General features: G+C 40.8%; 8 protein-coding genes across 8 annotated transcripts; 3 read left to right on the forward strand and 5 right to left on the reverse strand.

Annotated features, from left to right (window-relative positions):
* Positions 1 to 3,201: 3,201 nt before the first annotated feature.
* Positions 3,202 to 5,708, reverse strand: BATDEDRAFT_8785 (uncharacterized protein; the record flags this gene model as incomplete). Its single annotated transcript, XM_006674981.1, has 11 exons — positions 3,202 to 3,297; positions 3,406 to 3,558; positions 3,645 to 3,824; positions 3,910 to 4,036; positions 4,117 to 4,340; positions 4,419 to 4,559; positions 4,701 to 4,888; positions 4,964 to 5,015; positions 5,091 to 5,243; positions 5,341 to 5,484; positions 5,559 to 5,708. The coding sequence occupies 11 exons, from the start codon at positions 5,706 to 5,708 to the stop codon at positions 3,202 to 3,204; spliced, it is 1,608 nt and encodes a 535-aa protein (XP_006675044.1).
* Positions 5,709 to 5,844: 136 nt separating this feature from the next.
* BATDEDRAFT_84713 (proteasome core particle subunit alpha 7) lies at positions 5,845 to 7,356 on the forward strand (the record flags this gene model as incomplete). Its single annotated transcript, XM_006675941.1, has 7 exons — positions 5,845 to 5,865; positions 6,154 to 6,236; positions 6,346 to 6,469; positions 6,558 to 6,659; positions 6,755 to 6,898; positions 7,001 to 7,113; positions 7,191 to 7,356. The coding sequence occupies 7 exons, from the start codon at positions 5,845 to 5,847 to the stop codon at positions 7,354 to 7,356; spliced, it is 753 nt and encodes a 250-aa protein (XP_006676004.1).
* A 42-nt stretch (positions 7,357 to 7,398) lies between these two features.
* On the reverse strand, positions 7,399 to 11,024 carry BATDEDRAFT_34030 (glutamate--tRNA ligase GUS1). Its single transcript, XM_006675666.1, has 7 exons — positions 10,912 to 11,024; positions 10,693 to 10,828; positions 10,525 to 10,621; positions 10,290 to 10,452; positions 9,710 to 10,209; positions 7,823 to 9,627; positions 7,399 to 7,748 (listed from the first exon to the last, which is right to left on the reverse strand). Exons 1-7 carry the CDS (start codon positions 10,973 to 10,975, stop codon positions 7,457 to 7,459), a joined length of 3,057 nt encoding a protein of 1,018 aa, XP_006675729.1. The 5' UTR covers positions 10,976 to 11,024; the 3' UTR covers positions 7,399 to 7,456.
* Positions 11,025 to 11,055: 31 nt separating this feature from the next.
* BATDEDRAFT_15396 (uncharacterized protein) lies at positions 11,056 to 12,415 on the forward strand. Its single transcript, XM_006675055.1, has 2 exons — positions 11,056 to 11,635; positions 11,714 to 12,415. Exons 1-2 carry the CDS (start codon positions 11,231 to 11,233, stop codon positions 12,257 to 12,259), a joined length of 951 nt encoding a protein of 316 aa, XP_006675118.1. The 5' UTR covers positions 11,056 to 11,230; the 3' UTR covers positions 12,260 to 12,415.
* A 480-nt stretch (positions 12,416 to 12,895) lies between these two features.
* BATDEDRAFT_21635 (uncharacterized protein) lies at positions 12,896 to 15,126 on the reverse strand (the record flags this gene model as incomplete). The annotated part of the gene is made up of 9 exons (XM_006675273.1): positions 12,896 to 13,213; positions 13,306 to 13,449; positions 13,545 to 13,610; positions 13,679 to 13,719; positions 13,809 to 14,050; positions 14,143 to 14,299; positions 14,389 to 14,518; positions 14,595 to 14,682; positions 14,900 to 15,126. 9 exons carry the CDS (start codon positions 15,124 to 15,126, stop codon positions 12,896 to 12,898), a joined length of 1,413 nt encoding a protein of 470 aa, XP_006675336.1.
* A 197-nt stretch (positions 15,127 to 15,323) lies between these two features.
* On the forward strand, positions 15,324 to 15,955 carry BATDEDRAFT_21636 (uncharacterized protein; the record flags this gene model as incomplete). The annotated part of the gene is made up of 2 exons (XM_006675274.1): positions 15,324 to 15,521; positions 15,638 to 15,955. The coding sequence occupies 2 exons, from the start codon at positions 15,324 to 15,326 to the stop codon at positions 15,953 to 15,955; spliced, it is 516 nt and encodes a 171-aa protein (XP_006675337.1).
* A 78-nt stretch (positions 15,956 to 16,033) lies between these two features.
* Positions 16,034 to 17,071, reverse strand: BATDEDRAFT_85497 (uncharacterized protein; the record flags this gene model as incomplete). Its single annotated transcript, XM_006676238.1, has 6 exons — positions 16,034 to 16,102; positions 16,191 to 16,446; positions 16,506 to 16,583; positions 16,674 to 16,717; positions 16,799 to 16,850; positions 16,932 to 17,071. 6 exons carry the CDS (start codon positions 17,069 to 17,071, stop codon positions 16,034 to 16,036), a joined length of 639 nt encoding a protein of 212 aa, XP_006676301.1.
* Positions 17,072 to 17,151: 80 nt separating this feature from the next.
* Positions 17,152 to 19,086, reverse strand: BATDEDRAFT_85496 (uncharacterized protein; the record flags this gene model as incomplete). Its single annotated transcript, XM_006676239.1, has 2 exons — positions 17,152 to 18,253; positions 18,563 to 19,086. 2 exons carry the CDS (start codon positions 19,084 to 19,086, stop codon positions 17,152 to 17,154), a joined length of 1,626 nt encoding a protein of 541 aa, XP_006676302.1.
* Positions 19,087 to 19,484: the final 398 nt, after the last annotated feature.

Consider the following 19,484-nt stretch of genomic DNA (forward strand, 5'->3'; position numbering starts at 1 on the left):
AGACTACCGAGACCACTGAAACTACCGAGACCACCGAGGTTGTCGAAGTTGTCGAAGAAGCTGCAGACACTCATGTCGAGCACGTTGAACACGCTGAACACGTTGAGCATGAGATCGTGTCACCAGTCAAACAAACCGTTCATGAAATGTACGCAGTTGCATCCGAAACCGCTCCAATCGAGCATGTCAATGTCGAAGATGTGACCGAGACTGTCAAGACTGAAGTGGTTGCCGATGAACATATCGAAGCAACACATACCAAAGAAATCACTGATGCCATCGAACACGTTGAACACGTTGATCAGATTGATCAAATTGAGCACGTTGAACACGTCGAACACGTCGAACATGTTGCACATCCAGATGTGGTTGAGCACACATATGAAACTGTTACTGAACATGCCAATGCCACATATGAAGATGTTCGTGAATCAGTCGAACACGTTGACACACCTACTAAATCTAGCACCGATTTGCACATTGTTGACACTGTCAAACACACTGCAGAAGATGCAGGCCATGCTATCGGTCAGGGTGCACATGCAGTTGGTGGTGTAGCCATTGCAGCTGGTACAGCAGTCGTAGGTGGAGCTGCAGTTGCAGGCACCAGCATATACAACAAACTGTTTGGTCGCAAAAAGAACACTGGAACTACCGAGACTACCGAGACCACTGAAACTACCGAGACCACCGAGGTTGTCGAAGTTGTCGAAGTTGTCGAAGAAGCTGCAGACACTCATGTCGAGCACGTTGAACACGCTGAACACGTTGAGCATGAGATCGTGTCACCAGTCAAACAAACCGTTCATGAAATGTACGCAGTTGCATCCGAGACCGCTCCAATCGAGCATGTCAATGTCGAAGATGTGACCGAGACTGTCAAGACTGAAGTGGTTGCCGATGAACATATCGAAGCAACACATACCAAAGAAATCACTGATGCCATCGAGCACGTTGATCAGATTGATCAGATTGATCAGATTGGCACACCTACCACTCCAGCTAGTATTACTGCTGGTGCAGTTTCCACGGGTGGTTCTGCTTTATACAATCGCTTTTTTGGTTATAAAAATGCTTCTGCCGCCGAGTCTTCTCAGTCTATAAAAGCGGTTACAGTTTCTGAGCCTGTTGTTGTTTCTTCTACTTCGCAAACATACGTTGTTCCAAACGCGTTGTCGAATGATGCTATAGCTGCCACAGAATCCATTTCTCAGTCTACACCTCTTGTAGATGCATCTACTTTTGATCACTTTGCACTCGAGCCGTAAGTTGTCAATTTATTTTGTACTGTCATTTATTCAATTTATCTTATGTTTATTTAAATTTTAGTGTTACCGATACCAAAGTATCATCATCTACGCTTACTTCTCAACAGCTGAGTTCAACTGGTGAATTCGAGTTTGATACTATTACTACTACTACTACCATTACCTATACCACATACACCACCACTTATGACGATGATTCCGAACCAACTGTTACCGTTGTAAAGACTACTACTACAGTCACAAATGGAGAAACTACTGTTACTGAGGAAATTGTTTCTAGTGAATCTGCAGCTGCTACCCCAATAGCGCTAACTGACACCGAAGTTTCCCAAACCAACTTAAAGAGGATTGATTCGGCAGATACTGAAAAAACAATCAATTCCCTTGAAACCGGACATACCAAGAATACCGTTGCCGATACTATACTGGCCACCTCTGGTGTTTCTGGAGATGGTTTTGAAGCTAATACACGGTCAAGGAATATTTTGGATTTTGAGCAAAGAAAGCAAGCTGAGATGGATCAAGCCAAATTGACTCAACTTCAAGCTACTCAAAAGCAAGAAGCTGAGGTGTTTGAAAAGGCACATGTTCTTAAACAGACTCTTGAACGTGAGGAAGCAAGCCGTCTTGATAAGGAACGTCTTTCCAAGTTGTTTGAGGAGAAAACTCGTGTTGAGAATCTTGCTCGTCAAGAATCTGTCATGACCGAGTTTGAGCGTCAAAAAGAGGAAGCACAGCGTAAAACAGAAGCCGACTATCGTGCCTTTACTGTTGCTCAAGAACAAAAGGCATTTGCCAAACTTGAACTTGCCAAAAAACTCAATGAAGAGGATATAAAGCGCCGTCGTGAGCTTGAGGCTGAGCGTTTGCGTAACGAAGAAGCTTTCCGCGAGGAGCGTCTTCGCAAACAGCAGGAGGCTATGAAACGCTTTGAGGAAGATCAGCGTCTCAAAGTAAGAGGGCTTTTTAATTCACAGTCTTGATGAACTGGTTTATTTACATTAGCTAACTTTATATTTGTAACTGCATTGTACTGTTTTAGAAAATGAGCGCTAAAGAACGTGAAGAGTATCTTTTGAAAAAAGAAGCTCGTATTCATGCAGAAACTGAGCACGCTCGCCGAGCACCTGTTGTCACGCAGCACATTTCTCAAGATGCTGGTATTCCCTCGGCCACTCTATCTGAAAATATGCAGTTACAAGTTGATGCTGTGGCCGAGTACGATCGTATTCAGCGCGAAGTTGAAGCAAGTGCTCGGCGTGAGTCTGAAGCACTCAAAGTTGACGAAACTCGTAATCCTGTGACTTCAGATATTGCTTTTGGAAAGACAATTGAAACTACGGTCTCGGCCCAAAAAGTTGTTTTCCCTACTGATGTCTACAATCTCACCACTACTCAAAATAATTTGAATAAGACTGTCGAGTCAGTTGGTCCTGGAACAATTTCTGGTGTTACTCGTACCGTGATTACCACCGTTGTACCCAGTAAAACCGAAGCCCCAGTTCTTGAAACCATCAAATCAACTTCTGAACAAGAAAACTTTATTTCGTCCATCTCAAACCGTACTTCCCAAAATGATTTGGTTAGTTCTATAGTTGAAAAGCCATTTGAAACTCGAGAATCCCACATGGCAACCTTTAGTCCACAAATCGAGGCTGTTCGAGAGTCATTTGAACTTCAGCCTCGCGAATACATCGAGACTTACGCCTCCACCCCTGCCGCTCCTGCCAAACCTCCAGTTGGCACTATCACTACTGTCACTGTCGTAGACACTACTGACAAATCTCAAAACAAGTGCGGATGCACTATTCTTTAAACTCCCGACATAACATATTGTTATCTTTGGTTTTTATTTTTTCCAAATTTTTCAAGTCAATCCTTGTGTATCCTATCGTAGCAGAGAGGAGACTCAAAATAAATCGCTTTAAATCTTTTATTTCCACATACTTACTAGTCCATTGTCTGCGTATATAGCCAATATGTTGGAGAATGGGTGGTGTGTCATTCCAATAATTTCAGATTTGGATGCCTAAATGTTTATAAATCGCACCAGTTTTAACCATCAAGGCGTATCAATAATGTACAAGAACTAGTGTAGCTTGAGTCGAATGATGGGCATTGAATCAAAATCACCTACTTCAAAATGGGATACCAACGCAGCACCTTCAGTCCCAAATGCGTATATCTTTCCGTCTTCGCCAGCGCAATAGACAAACTCGCCATTTTGGGAAACAGCAGCAGTGATAAAATCTGTTGGGGTTTCTGCTTCCAGCTTCATAGTCTTTATAATCTAGATAAATTTGTGATGAGATTTCACAAAACTCGAATGCTTTGGTGTATTGGTTTGGATTGATAGTTTCAACGCAATGCATTTACCTTTCCCTTGATTGAAATCATGTACACGATAGAACTCTCGTTGGAAACAATGATATGATCAGGATCTTTTGGTGTTAATAAAATTGAAGTGACTGTACAGCTTTGAACACCAAGTGGAGCCAGTTTGCCATTATGCAGTGCCAGCGTGACAAGACAATCAGCAGATTTGGCATCCCATATCTAATGTTAATGAGAAATCGTAAGTTTAAACCATGTCAATATGATCGACTAGACAATATATCCTGCATATTCTATTCGACTATACCTTTACAGTACCATCGCTGCTACCGCTGATTACACGAGACATGTCTGTAGAGAAAACAGCCCTGTTGACAAATGAGGCATGTCCTCTAAACTCTCTCAAGGTTTTACCAGATTTTAAGCCATGAATTCTATTGCCATAATTGGGGTTGATAAAAATGTTTAGCCAATCCACTTTACAAACGCATCGCATAACACGCAACCACTCAACTTGACTACTCCATCAAAACTAGCAGATAAAAGCTGGGTTGAGTCGTTGTTAAAATACAGCGATGTTATGCCCTGACTGTGAGCCAATGGAAATCGTTTAATGCACTGCCCCGTATGCACCTTCCAGATCTTGATCTTACCATCCTGTGACCCTGACGCCAACAATTCGCTGTCGCGACTAAATGTCAAACTCAATACAGCGCTTTCCATAAGCATGATGTTTCCCTAAGCATCACAACATTAGCAACTCAAAATAGAATGTAGAAAGTTTCAACAATGACATCAGATGGCAAAAAAACATACTGCTGCCTGGTATGGCAAATCCTTGCGCAGTTTTCCAGTAATGTAGTTCCAAACCTCAATCAGCCCATCAATCGTACCAGTAACAAAATAGTTTCCATTGGGTGAAAATGTAGCGACTTCTGCATATTGTTTTTTTGGAAACTATACAGGATATGATTTTAGAAATGCATCAAGTATAACTAATAGTGATAGGAAATGAATAGTTTGTATGTTCACACCATGACTGTTGCAAAATCTATTTAAATCCAAATGACAAGTTAAATGTTCAATGCATGGGTTTACCTTGATAGTTGACACTGCTATGGATGGTGGAGTATCATCTTCAGCATGCGCGGCAGGAGAAACTCCTTTAAACAGATCGAATGCGGCATCTGGCTGGATCATACCTTGTAAAGTCTGCCATTTTATTGACTGGCCCAACAGTGCAAGCAAGCGAGATGGCGCAACGACAGCAATCTCAGCATCAAGCGCTAGATATGAAAATAATACAATGATCAGATGATGATCCAATCCACCGTGTAAACAGAAATAATCGAGATTTATACATTGAGAAACAGCCTTGCGTCTTTTTTCTTTAGTGACACCATTAGGATACATCTGCAAATACATAAAATACAAGTATACCGTTGATAAGTAAATAGTTTGGATAGTATAGCGAGACAATGTACGCACCTCGCTAGAACTGACATGAGATTTACCCAAAAGCGTTTCTAAATGAAGATATCTGTCTGGATAAATTTCTTTAAGCACATGCATAGGATCTGTTTGACGCAGTAGTGATCTTGCAGCCACGAGTTCACGGAGTTCAATCAATTCCAAGACAATCTATTGAATGTTGGTGAATAAATGGCATTGTTTTTGATGACACATAGCAATGGATTGTATAGATTTGCAGATATGATCCTATTGATTAATGGATTACCTGCTCGTACAAATCAATGAGTTTTTTTGCAGGTACGGCGATGGTTGACAATGTTTTAAGAACAGCATCCCATCTTCCATGTAGGATATCCGCTTTAAAAGCTTCAGCATTATCTACAGTATTCAATGAAATATTTGTTTCTTCCTATAAACCCAATGGATTGAAGATTAATAATTCAAAAAAGAATCCATGTTTCTATGCAAAATTAGCCAGCATACTTGAAGAACGGCAAGAGAGCGCAATAAATTATTTTCTTTGAGAAACTGTTGAACTAGTCGAATAACACTAAGAAATGAATAAGAAATAGAAACAGCAATAGACAAGATTGACAAAAAGGCGTACTCAGCAGCCTCGATTTCCAGCGACATTCCGAGCAATCCGCGGGATAAATCCAAAAACAGCAACGGCAAGATATACAGTACAGACCCTATAATAATAGAGAATGTCAAATTTAAATATAGGGATTGCACTTTGTATTTTGCGGACTCTTTCTTATACGCAGCAATGGGTTCAATCGGCACTGGTGTAAGTGAGAATGGCAGTCTGCAAGGGCAGCAGCATATGGAGTGCTTCTGGACTGTGTCTGTCAATGCATTGCAGTATATTTGTATTTCATAACTGGATCTGAGCAGTCTTGAACTACTCACCCTGGTCTTGTCCAGATTAGTCAAGACCATCTCTTATACAATGGCTTGCTTGTCTGCAATAGGCTTGTGCCAGTGGTCGGCATCTTGTTCTATCTTCTGTTTCTACATGTTTGATCTTCAACTCTGACCTTGCAACTGTTTTGGCTTGTGGATATCAATAATACAGTACGATTTATCTGCATCAACCTACTCTCCAGATGGTCGGATCTTCCAGGTTGAGTATGCTGTCAAGGCCGTCGAAAACAGCGGGTATTAAACTTGTTGGTGTTCGTAAAATCTCATATCGTTGATTATCTAGATCCAGCTCGCCTGCTAATCTTGATTTCACAACTAATTCATCTTTTTGTTCCAATAACAGAACTTGCATTGGCATTCGTGCAAAAGACGGAGTCGTTCTTGCTCATGAAAAGCTAGTTCAGTCTAAATTGCTGGTTCCTGGCTCCAATCGACGCATTCAGACTGTTGACCAGCACATTGGTATGGTAAGCATAATCGCCATTATACTGCAGTCCTGCTTCAAATTGCATGATAAATTAAACTATTGCCTTTTTTTCGATTGTATCAATCTAGGTTGGGGCTGGGCTTTTGGCCGACTCTCGCCATTTAGTTACTCGTGCTCGTCAGGAGGCTGCCAACTATAAAGACAACTACAAGTCGCCTATTCCCTCAAAGGTACACTAAAGCTGTAATCAAAGAATCTTGGTTTTGAGCTCGAAAACTAGGTACTAATCAACTTGTAAATCTATGTAAATGTCTAATTCACGCAGATGATTGCAGATCGTGTTGCGCAGTACGTTTCTGCATTTACTCTATACTCGTCGGTTCGTCCGTTTGGTATTGCAACAATCATTGCATCAATGGATACTCATGGTCCAGCATTGTACATGATTGAGCCGTCTGGTGTTTTCTATGCAAGTCTTTGCTGATATGAGTCGGTTGAAAACTGTTTTACACTACAACTGTATTGATGCATATTAGACCATGTAGTAACTCGAACTGTTTATTTACTATAGGGCTACAATGGATGTGCTGTTGGAAAGGGAAAACAAGTTGCAAAGACGGAAATTGAAAAACTTAAATTTACCGAACTCACTGCTAGAGAAGCCGTCAAAGAAGCTGCAAGAATGTAAGTAGTTGTTCCAATACGTTCTAACTGGAGAATTATATCGTTACTAACAATATTGTATCTGACATGTTTAAAAGTATCCATTTTGTACATGACGAGGCCAAAGACAAAAGCTTTGAGCTTGAACTAACATGGATATGTGATGAATCCAAAGGAATGCATCAAGTGGTTCCGGCAGAGCTTGCTGCTGAAGCCGTTCGTCTGGCAAAGGCAGCTCTTGCTGATGAAATGGATGAAGACTAAAACTTTAATTTGTGGAATTTGTCAATGAATGTCGATTTTTCTGCTAATGGATAGTTAATCTTGTCAATTTTTTATTTTGAGATTGAAAGTGGTGCAGTACTTATTTGATACTGGCTTTGGCAAGAGAAGAAGTTGTGACAACACCCTTGGCAGTACGAAACTCGACATCTTTCCAGACTGCAACCAGATCATCTCGAGTAGTGAAATCCGGTTGAATCGCCTCCCAAACCTTCTTTTTAGGATTAAGCTGTGCCTCGGGCACACCCTCATGACCTTGGAAATAAACACGATCTCCGGGAACACTGCCAGCAGGAGGAACAAGAAACTCTATCTTGTCATGCGTGGCATTGGATGCACAAAGCACCATTGCGTAGGACTTGATGCCACGCATTCTACAATAATCAAACCATCCTAAAAGTATTTAGAATCTATCTGTTCAGGCCAATAAGCAAGTACAAAAACTTACGCAACAGGTTTGAGGTTCTTGAGAACCAAAATGGTTTTGCCTCGAATTTCATCCTCAGTCATAAATTTCACAAGCCCAGAAACCACTTCACGAGGCTTGTCCTCGCCAACATCAATCTGCTCAACATACAAAGTATCCGCATCAGGGTGCTTCTTGACATCCAGCACTTTTCCGACAACAATATCCAGCTTGGAAATTAATGATGATTCCATGGTAGCTGTCTTGGGGGCTTCAGATACTTTAGCAGATCCAGATAGTTTGGCTGCTGCTTTGGCTGCCTTTTTAGGTTTTTGAGTACCTAAATCTTCAGGTCCATAGACGGGTTCCACCTTGTACATCTTATCATTGGGATAATCTAATATGCTTTCTTGTTGGCCATAAACAGAATCAACTTGATACATTGTATCGGGACAAACAATACTGCCAGCTGCTACACCTCCACTTTTTTCGTTAGCGGCAACGCAAGTTGCTTTGCCCTCCTTTTTCTTGTTGGCAGTGGCGGAACTAGAGCCAAGAGGCTTTGTAGAGGCTGCGCAACTATTGTCAGTTGCCTTTGAAGCAAGCGATGCAAGTTTTCCATCTGGAATGAAAATTAAATGGATAGCAAGATCAGGAGTATTCGCATCATATGCACGATCGCAAATGTAGTATCCTTTGCGCTCAAGCTGCAAAATGTCACCTTTTTTGACAAGACGCAAGTTGGCATCACCAAAAGCGTCCACCTTGAACTCTGTGACAGGAGTAAGGTAGTCTTGAACACTGTCTTCTTCTTCGAGCTTTTTCTTTGTGATAAGGTAGTCATAATCAAAAAGAGTGAGGTCCACTGGCTTTGAGGCTTCTGCCAGATCCATGCTGCTTGAAAGCCACGTCAACTTCTTCTTGGTCTTTTTCACATCACCAGCAAGATGCAGAGCAAGTTCGACGCTTTCAACCTGATTTGTTTCTGGATTGCGTCGAATGGACTTGACAAATGCATTGCCCCAATCCATGAGAGTGACTTCCTCGTCTTGCTCAAAGTCCTTGGCATCGTTTTGCTCAAGATAAATCTCGGGTCCAAAAGTAGTGGTTTTAACTCCCAGATCGGCATTCTTTTTGTGTTTGAGAAGCTCTTTGGTGTGCACTTTAATCGTCTCGTCAATAAATATTCCCTTGACAATATCCTTTTTGGCAATGCCAACATAGCGAGGAGAAATAGGGTCAATAACCTTTTTGTTCATTGTCCACAGCTTATCCCACTCAAGCATAAGATCGCGTTGAGATGCACCTTGTGAGATAATGTATTGGCGCAACGCATCAATGGTTAGACCACGGCGACGAATTCCCCTAACTGTAGGGAAGCGAGGATCGTCCCATCCAGAAACATGCTTTTCATCAACAAACCAAGTTAGCTTGCGCTTTGAAAGCAGTGTGTAGACAAAGTTCAAACGACTAAAGTCCCAGACATGAACCCAGCGAAGATCAAGCGTCTTTATGAACCAGGCATATTGGGCATTACGATCACGGTATTCGATAGTACGAAGAGCATGGGTTACGCCTTCACGAGAGTCGACAATAGGACATGAAAAATCATAAGTTGGATACACCTTGTACTGTGATCCTGTACGATGATGAGGTATTAGGTTACAACGGTAAATTACCGGATCGCGCATTGCCTTGTTCTTGTCCTGCATATCGATTTTGGCACGAAGACATGATTTAAGACCCGACTCGGTACCATTTTTCATGTCTTCAAACCGGCTCAGATTTTCTTCAATAGACAAATTACGATTTTTGGAATCAATACCATCAAAACGCTCAGCACGCATCTAAATTTAAACAGTACAAATCAGTACTGAATTGTGAAACCACTTAAAACGATAGTCCATTCACGTTGACTATTTGACTTACAACTTCCTGAACGGTGTCGTCCACATACGCCTTACCAAGCTTAATGAGTCGAATAGCCTCGGACAGTAAATGATCAAAATGGTCCGAAGTGTGGGATAAGATATCGCCCTTGACACCAAGAAGTGCTATATCTTCAGTGATACTGTCCTGAAATTCCAACTTTTCCTTGCTAGGATTGGTATCGTCAAATCGGATGATTAGCTTTCCCTTGTATTGGCGAGCAAAGTAATCGTTTAGCAAAACGGCTTTGGCGTGGCCAATATGAAGATAGCCACTGGGTTCTGGAGGAAAACGAGTGACAACTTTGCCTTCTATGGCATCTGGAAGATCGATACTCATTGACCCTTGATCTTTGCGATCTTTTGCAGCATTCTTGGCCACATCCAGATCCTTTAATCCAGAAATGACAAAATCAAGAGCACTGACTGAATTATACCATCTAATCAGATATTCTCCATCGTACTTTCCGCCCTTGAGCTGTTTATTGAATATAGCGTTGGCTAAATCAAGCGAGTATTACGGTCGAGTTAATTTTTAGCCTGCCAATACAAGTTGCAACTAAAATAAAAAGTAGACATACATTTGAGAGCACCCCAAACAGCAAGATCAGCAATGGTAGCCGAGCATCCGATAATGAATGAACGAAGGGTCAAATGGTTGTTCAAGACATCAAACGATGATGCGAGTTTTTTAAAATCGGTAACAAACAGATTGTCCTGAGAGAAGTCTAACCAGTAATCAATCTATACAGTAGATTAGGGATTGCTAGTTGGCATTTTAAATTTAAAAAAATCAAATCTGCAGATTTGAATTACCTGAGAAGAAACAGCAGCAGAAGAGCCATACAGACCACAGGTAGAATGAAGTGCAGCAAGCGAACGACAGACAGCATTTGATCCAGTAATGGTCTGTCTGTAATACGGAATCAAGATTGACACAAAGTTAGTATTGAGCCAAGATGAATGGCAACAAGTATTACTTGCCCATCATGATCCAACACAACATCCTTGTCTTGGGTAGCAGAGAATGAAGTCTGAATATTTGCACAACTGTTTGCAGCCAAACCAGTCGCATTCTCTTTACGAATGGCCATCAGAGCATAGGCAGTAGCCAAAGCACCTTGATAAGATCAAACGATTAATCATTTGTGCTCTTGTATAAAAGACCGACAAGTTATACACATTAGGAATGCAAGCCAATACCATAAGCAGGAGTTCCTTTGAATGAAAAGGCGATTTTTGTAGCCATGACGGACGACAGTGTCATTCGCTATTCAAAGATGATCAAAAGGGAAAATTATAAACGAGCCGAATTGACTTGAATAATCGATAAACACGAATTGAATTGAATAATTGAATTGACTTGATAATCAACTTGATAATCGAATCCGACTCTTGAGTTTGGGTTGATAATGTCAAGCAGTTACAAGACGCAAGTGAACAAATCAAGGCTTTCTTTGATGTGAAGCTGTCTGTTGATGGTGGCAGTATTCAACCCGCAGCCCACAACAAACCGACCCGTATGAGCCACATTCATCTCTTAAAACTCACTCAGTTGCCCTCACCAACTCTTCTGAAAATGACACTAACCCCACAATCTCTTGATAAGGATTTGGCTGAAAAGGCAGCTGCAAAGTACAGTCCTCTTCTTGAAGCAGAGGCACGTCAGTACTTGGAACAAGTGTCGGGCATCAACTTCAATGATGACTTGTCGTTTGCCGAAAACCTCAAAAACGGTGTCATTCTTTGCAAGACCATCAATGCCATTATGCCCAATGATCCCATCAGAAAGATTGCTGACAGTAAACTACCGTTTAAACAGATGGAAAATATTCACATGTACTTGGAAAAGACCAAGCAGTTGGGCATGCCTTCCTTTGAGTCTTTCCAGACTGTCGATCTGTTCGAAGCAAAGAATATCAACCAGGTATCATGATATGGAGTGTCTTGTAAGACACCATGACTTTGAATGTTATACTAACTCATCATGCTCACTACAAAACAGGTCATCAACTCTATATTTTCACTGTCCAGACAGGCAGCCAAATATGGTTACACCGCTGTTCCAACTCTCGGCCCACAATTGGCTACCGCCACCAAACGTCGGTTTACCGAGGAACAGCTAGCTGAAGGAAGAGCAGCAGTTCCTCTTCTACAGGCATTCACTTCTCCAGTCTCCCAAGCAGGAATGGGTGCCATGGGTGCATCTCGACAAGTATACAATCCATCGATCCCCACCGGCGACACTACCGTTTCTTCTGGTATGTTTTCCACCACAGAAAGTGGTCGTCGCGCTGACCTGGGAATCGCAATGGGTGGCCGTCGTGAGATTGGTGGCGTTTACTTGGACTCATCCAACCCAACTGCTCCCATCTCGCCCATCTCTCCCGATATGATGGCTTCAGTCAAGACTGGTGCCGATGCTCAGTCTTTGAGCGGTGGCTTTGATGTTGATAGTGATGACTCGGATACCAACATTTTTAAACTATCTCAATCCACTGCTAAACTATCTATGATTCAGGAGTCTACTCCTGTCCAGCGTGAAGAGTAGTTGTATTTATCAGTCATGTTTGTCGCTGTTCTTTTTGGGAATGATTCTAAATAGTCTGCTCACTATTTACATGCATATACTTTCATTTTGAATGTATCCTGTCATTCAATTTTTGTCTTGTTTTTTAAAATGCACCATGTTTGATTTTACAACTTTAATCTTTATGTATTGATCTTGCTGTGATTGTTTTCGGATATACAATGGTCAAGTATTTGTCTTGATTCTCTACTAGAAATCGACCTTTTCAATAGACACTACATACATTATACAAACTATAGTTTTAAACTGAGACTGTCTTGTTCAGTATAGCCATGCATCGTACGATCACCAGATTTATCCTGATGTTTTCAACCAAACTCTATCCTAAACTATCATATTCGCACTCCAGTTCAAGAAAACAAAATTACATCCCAGAAATGCAACAGCTGTCTGCATAGTAATCACTAAAAGACCAGTCGACTAAGCAGTTCAAGGGGCACAATATAGCTTAGCAAACTGAACCCAATCAACCATGAGACTGGCCATTTATTATGTATTTCGACACCCATTTAGTGCTTCATTTTACGTGATTACAGCAGTGAATGATACCAACTAAATGTATGCTTTCACAATCCATTAAAATGGTCTCATTGTAAACTAGACTTGATCTAGTTTTTTCCAGTTGGCAATACTCTGGAACACATACTCGAGTATATGCTTTGCATCGGGCTTCTCTCCTGCATTGCTGCCATCTCGATTGGCATTCATACGATCAGTCACCCCAAGAATATCACCACATTCACGAATATAATACTCCAAATCATCATCATGGCACTTGTTGGTGAGTTGCGCTAGCCGCGCTTTTTCGCTTGCAAATTGCTCGTCAAGATCAAAAAGATCAAGTGAGGGTGGTGGCAAATCTTTTAGCATGGGTGGAAACACTGCTGGTATCAATGGAGGCAGCGGTGTTTCAAACTATACAGTTTAGTGTTGATTGTATACATTTGAACACGTTAGACATGGTTTAATCACATCCTGATATGCTTGAAACTCCCACTATGTAGTACCTGAGGTTGAATCAGTGTCAACGGCCCGTGTTTGATATTCATCTGTGAATACAATCGAACTGCTGTAGGAACCAGACTAGTATCAAATTTAAACAGCTTCATATCAAACATGGTTGAAAAGTCCTTGGGTAACTCATCACTTTCCTATTCAATTGAAAATATAAGTGTATTGGTAATCCCTGAATTAGTCTAGTTTTTCAATTCGGTATTATAATACACGGCCTAAATCTCTCTAGTACCTGCAGACACGATCGTAGCGTCTCTGATAATTTTGGGGTCTCTGGGAGATAATGATAATCAGAAATCTATAAAATCCATCAGTTTTGTCAATCAATAAAAATCAATCTGGTCACTGACAAAACCGTATTCTTACATCAGGCTCATTGGAATCAATGCTGTTTAAAACAACCTTGTCTAAAATTTACATTAGACAATCAGCACCATGTGTGCACATAACCAACAGCAGTCAGGACTGTTGTATTCAAAATTGAATCAAAACATACCAGATGTCAACAACTGAATCAACACATCAAACAGTTTGGCATTTTCTTCCTTTTCAATATACTCGTCTGAAAACATCTTGGCTGATCCAACAACAATCATCTTTCCGCCTTTATTGGATGTCTGATACACAGCACCAATCGGTCGATTGAGCGGATACGATACAGTTCCTGACGACAACAGTGGAACAGCTGGTTTTTGCACATTTAGCGAGGCCCCAAACGGATATACAAATGTCAAGGAGCTTTACGTTGTATTTCAAAATTTAAATACTCGAGTTAACATGATTCATCTATAGTTTCCTGATAAGCATAAGCCATTCAAATTTAAATACACCTGGGATTGGTCTTCCCTAAATCTTGTGTCGACTGGTCAGACGTACTCAATTCCCGCTTTCCAGATATCCGATTTAGTTCACGGTTCAATACACCATTGCTCACATGAACTTCCTTTGGGTGGAAATATTTAAAATACACAGTACGTGTAACTGAATCTGTGTACATGTACAGTTGAATTTAATTATAACTGATCAATCGATATGCCTGAATATCATATTTTTGAAACCCCCACTAAATGACATACCTGGATTGACCATCATACCGTACTCTTCAAGTAGGTAGTTAAAATTGGTATTGGAAACTGATTCGCCTCCCTCTCCAGCCAAATACAAAATAGATCCACCTCGCTCCAGATATGCTTTGAGTGCCGAAAACTAGTATTATTTGAAATCATTCTAATTGGTTATTTTGTGCAATAGCTGCCAATACAATAATCAGCCATCCGATTACCTCGGAAGTGGAGAATTTTTCCCTTGGAGCACCAAAGATGAGCAAATTTGTATCAGTGAGTTTAGGCAGATTCATATCCTCCTTGAATCTAAAAGATATAGATAAATATGAGTATAATAAAAACCATTAAATAGCAAGTATTCGTCGCGTGTTGTGCATTACTAGGATTACAATTGATGCAGAGGTTGAATAGGTGTCCAGACAGCTTATCCAAACTTTACTACTCAACATACACCAATATGAGCAATGCATTTTATTATATTGGTAGTTTGCCAATATTTAAGCTATAATGCAAGCATTCTTACAAGCCGATTTTGAAAGCTGACCGCAGCCTTCGTTGTAACGACTTGAACCCATTGCTGGGCGTGTATTGTTCCTTTTTAGATATATTGAATAGAACCGAGAGTTGTGGCTGTTGCAGTGACTGTTGTGTTGGTTGGGTGTCTGAATAATAGGGAGCGGAGTTGTCCACTCTTGCTGTTTGGGATGCAGCTGGGGCATTAAACAGGTCTCTAGATTCTGCTGCAAGCATGATAGGTTAGTTGGCAAAGAGCCGATATTGGGCCAACTAAAAATTCCTTGACTCGAGTCAATACAGTTGTCAAGTCGTAGATATGCGACCAACATATCGACGCGATCCAATGCAAATCTCGTCTGCTGAAGCACGAGTGTTTACAAAATACATTATTCAGCTAGATATTCTTTTATCCATTCAATTACTCTTTGATCATGGCATTCACTCAGGACGTATTCGACCATATGGTTAAACACATGTACCATGGACGATATGGGCATGATATCATATGCCGTTTGAAAGTTGTTGATGAGAGAGAGAACGGAACTCCCAACTTGATTTCCTTTCAAACCGTCGTTGATCAATCCATGCTAAACCCATTGAATACGTTGCATGGTGGTGCATGTGCCATAGTAAGCATTTTTCTATTGCTTGAGTGTACTTGTCAAGGTTCAAAGAATGAAACTGCATCATCACAACAAACTTAGACTCTTTAAATGAACCTTTCAAATGTACTGTGCATCTATAGTTGGCAGATGTATGCACATCGTTCGCATTAGCAGCATGCAATCCAGAGGCATTCATGTCAACAACAGTGGATCTGCACCTTCAGTTTCTATCAAGCGCAGTACTTGGAGATACAATCCAGGTACAATGTACTACTAGTAAAGTAGGTTCACGAATGGCATATCTGCAATTCACCATCCTAAACCTAGGCAATCATCATAATGCTACAGTTGAAAAGGGTGCAGAATCGTCCCCACCAAAAGTCATGGCAGTTGGCACCCACACCAAATATATTCTAAAATCCTCGCTTTATCAAAGTTTCAACTGCCTTGGGATTTAATGAATAATATAGATGGGCTATTGAGATAAAAACGGGATTCCCAACAGGATGTGGATACATGGCTTGATTGCCCAAGATTCACTGGATTGTGCCGAATCCCTTCAAACTATCAGCCTCTGTCTTGTGATCTGCAGGATTGGCAGCCAACTGTTTAAAATATACAAACCCAAAAAAGCAAGATTAGTGTATAATTGAATTGCTGGTGTATTCTAGTATTACAACTAGCATCAACTACCTCGTAAATAGTAATGATCGGAGCCTTGGTAATGGCTGTCCACTCGCCCTTGAGTCCAATATAGTTGATTTTGGTGGACTCGCTGCCAAAATTGCTTGGAATAAACAAGGTTAGATTACGGACATTGGCAAACTTGGTCATACGAGTTGGATATTCTGGAATCACACCCCTTGGGATCGTTTCAACTAGTTCCCATTCCTGCTGACAGCCAGTAGATTCAACCGATCCAAAATCGATATCTTCTCTATTGATGAATCTAATATAAAGAGTAGTGAGGACAGAGTTCTTGTAGGTAGGCAAGCAATCCCAACGTACACTTTCATGCATGATGGAGCACTGGCATCGTTGTTTCCCAGCAATGCAATGGACTTGAGTTTGACAGAACTAACAAATCTATTGGCAGTGTTATTTAACAAGTCTGAATTTTGCATATAAAATAGCAGCGAGTTTGCAGTATAATCAAGACTCGAGATATATACTTACGGAATGAATATAATCAACTGCTCGTCTGCATCGCTCTCGACAAACTAGAATCGTTGTGTGTATTACAGAATGGTTTATACTGACAAATCCAAATGTATAATGCATGCTATAAGCCAATATCCAACCTGTCCTTCATCAAACCGCTTGTCCCATGGACGAAACACTTTCTTTACCGACCTAGTTCATGTATATATGATCAGTCTAGCACACGTTTAGCAGTAGCGTATAGAAACAAAGACTCTAGGCAAAAGACAATACCCTGAAATGGCTTCATTCAGACAACGGACATTGTCCAGGTCAATCTGAGATATAAGAGTGACTTCCTCTCCTCTATCAGGACCATCATGATCATGGTCATGTTCATCACTGCAGTTATGCCCTCCGTGACTGTGTGACATGATGGCTTGCTGTTTAGCAATTCTGTATCTTCAGAATAAAGGAAACCACTAATTGAATTGCTCGCTTCCAACTTGTAAATCTATTTATTGGAATCTTGCTGCAGCTCAGTCAGTGCTGCCATTTGGTTTTTCAACAAGTATATTTCTGCCCACACTCCTTCTGATACTTTAGCATGTCCGGCATCTACTAGTCTGCGTATTTGCTTCTCTAGTGGTCCCATTGGTAGATTCTCATACAATGGCCGAAAAGAGAACAGTGCAAACAGAAACAGAGTAAGAAATGCACAAAAGTCATTACCTGCCATGTCGCTTGGATTATTACAAAGTGACGATGTAGGATCAGTTGTTTTATACGCTGGATACAAGGCAGCGACAGAATTGCGTCGACTCATGCGATCTAGAACAGAGTATCGTATTGACAGCGGTATGTTGCCATTGAACGATGGTCGACTAAATAATGACATGGCTGATGCATTTTGCACAACCCCATCACCATGATCCAACATTGAAAGGTTTAAATCTGCTGATGAAACCAAGGTATCTGGAGACATGACTTCCTTTGGACATGTGGATGAAAAAAATGATTGCTGCGACTGGATTTGTGACAGGACTTGTAATGCCTCGTCATTCACTGCAATGCCGTTGAGTATATCTTCCAATGTTTTTAGCTTTCGTTTTGCTGCAATCGAAGAAGATACCGTCGCGTATAGCTCTGTGCTGCAAATTTGAGCCAAGAGTTCATCCAGCCCTTGAATATACTGCTTGATCGTCTCTGCGTCATAGGAGCCGGTATTTGATGTTGATGTTAATGGCAACTGAGTCTCTACTGTAGCACGGACTGTATTATCATCAAAATGTGTAGGTGTTGATTGAACTGCCAATGCCGCATCTGCAAGTATTTTTGGAAGAAACAGCTGTGTACGATCATCTACAATACAATTGAATACATCCGGTATGGCTGAAATGACTTGAGAAATGACTTCTTCCACTGTGCTATTAGAAGGCATTTCTTTTAGCCTTTGCGGCAAGACCTGAAATAGCATGTTTGCTAGCTGTGGCCACGATCCACTTGTTACTGACAGTTGGCTAAAAACAGATTGAATGAGTGGTCGTGTTCCTCTCGATAAAATCACATATCCTCTTGACTTATTTGTAGAAAGATCAAGTGGTTTCATTGATTCCCTAGTGAGTCAATGCACAGTAAGCCAACAGCTGGCAAACAAGACTGACATGGAAAGTTAATCAACATACCATAGTAAATCAGTAGACACCCAATAAGGCGGATACTTTGAATAAAATGGTTTAGAATACAGTTAGTATGACCCTTTGAAAAATATTTAAGCATTTAAAACAATACCTTGAATCTTGCAACATCTAAAATCAAAACCATATTTTTTGTTTCGTTATATCTAGATTGGGCAGTCAGATTTAAATAGCATTATTCATCTCATATTCCTTAAACGTCATGTCTATACAATACTTGTAAATTACCCTCCAATCGGACTAAAATGCCCGGTTCCAGTTTGGCCAAGAGCCTTGCGATCATATGAGACCACCATATGTATATCTGGCGACTGGCATGCTTGCTTTAATTGTTTCAAAAAATTATCATATGTGGAATCTCCACCAGGTCGGTGAAGATGAGCGGTAAGACCATTGCATTGAGCTAAACATACAAACTCTGCAATAGATATCCCTGTTTCTCGTATTTCTTTTAGACTTCTACAACAATCGAGCATGGATTCGTCATACCATCGCCACACTCCCTTCCATGTTCGTAGTGGATCCATTTCCAGTGCGTTCAAGACCATACACAACGAGCTAAGACCGCAAAAAGCAGGCTCGGATTGTGTTAGAAATTGCATTGAAAGAATAAAATAAGACTCCATGTAATCTTGGTCCAGAGATTCACGAAAGAGAGCCTTTCCCTGTTGTGTATGCAGTGCGATACACGATACAGGCAATGCGCGTTTGTAAAACGTTGGGTTGGATACATCAGTTGAAGCGGCTGGCATAGTAGAACCAGAATTTACAGTAGGTTTAGTTGAATCAGTCGAGTTACATGTTGCAGCGATGTGGGTTGTCACGGTTACAGGTAATTCAAGTGCTGGTTTACATTTAGAGTTATCTGCTGCAGATGCTGCGGCTACTTGAAACATTTACTAAATATTACAGCTGTATTCACGTAAAATGGAACTTTTGTATCTATTTGCAGTGGATTTATTTGATTTAGAATAAACAATAGTCGAGCATTTGCTGCAGTTTTTTACTAGAAATTGACTTTCGGTCGTATTCATATAAATGGAACCCTAAATGTGTCAAAACACATGATAAACCATCAGTCTCATATAGTGATAGTTTACACTACATGCACTGGACATCACCGTGCTCTAAACTCCTTGACAAAGTTTAC

Source organism: Batrachochytrium dendrobatidis (genome assembly GCF_000203795.2).
Source record: "Batrachochytrium dendrobatidis JAM81 unplaced genomic scaffold BATDEscaffold_1, whole genome shotgun sequence".
NCBI classification, from domain to species: Eukaryota; Fungi; Chytridiomycota; class Chytridiomycetes; order Rhizophydiales; genus Batrachochytrium; species Batrachochytrium dendrobatidis.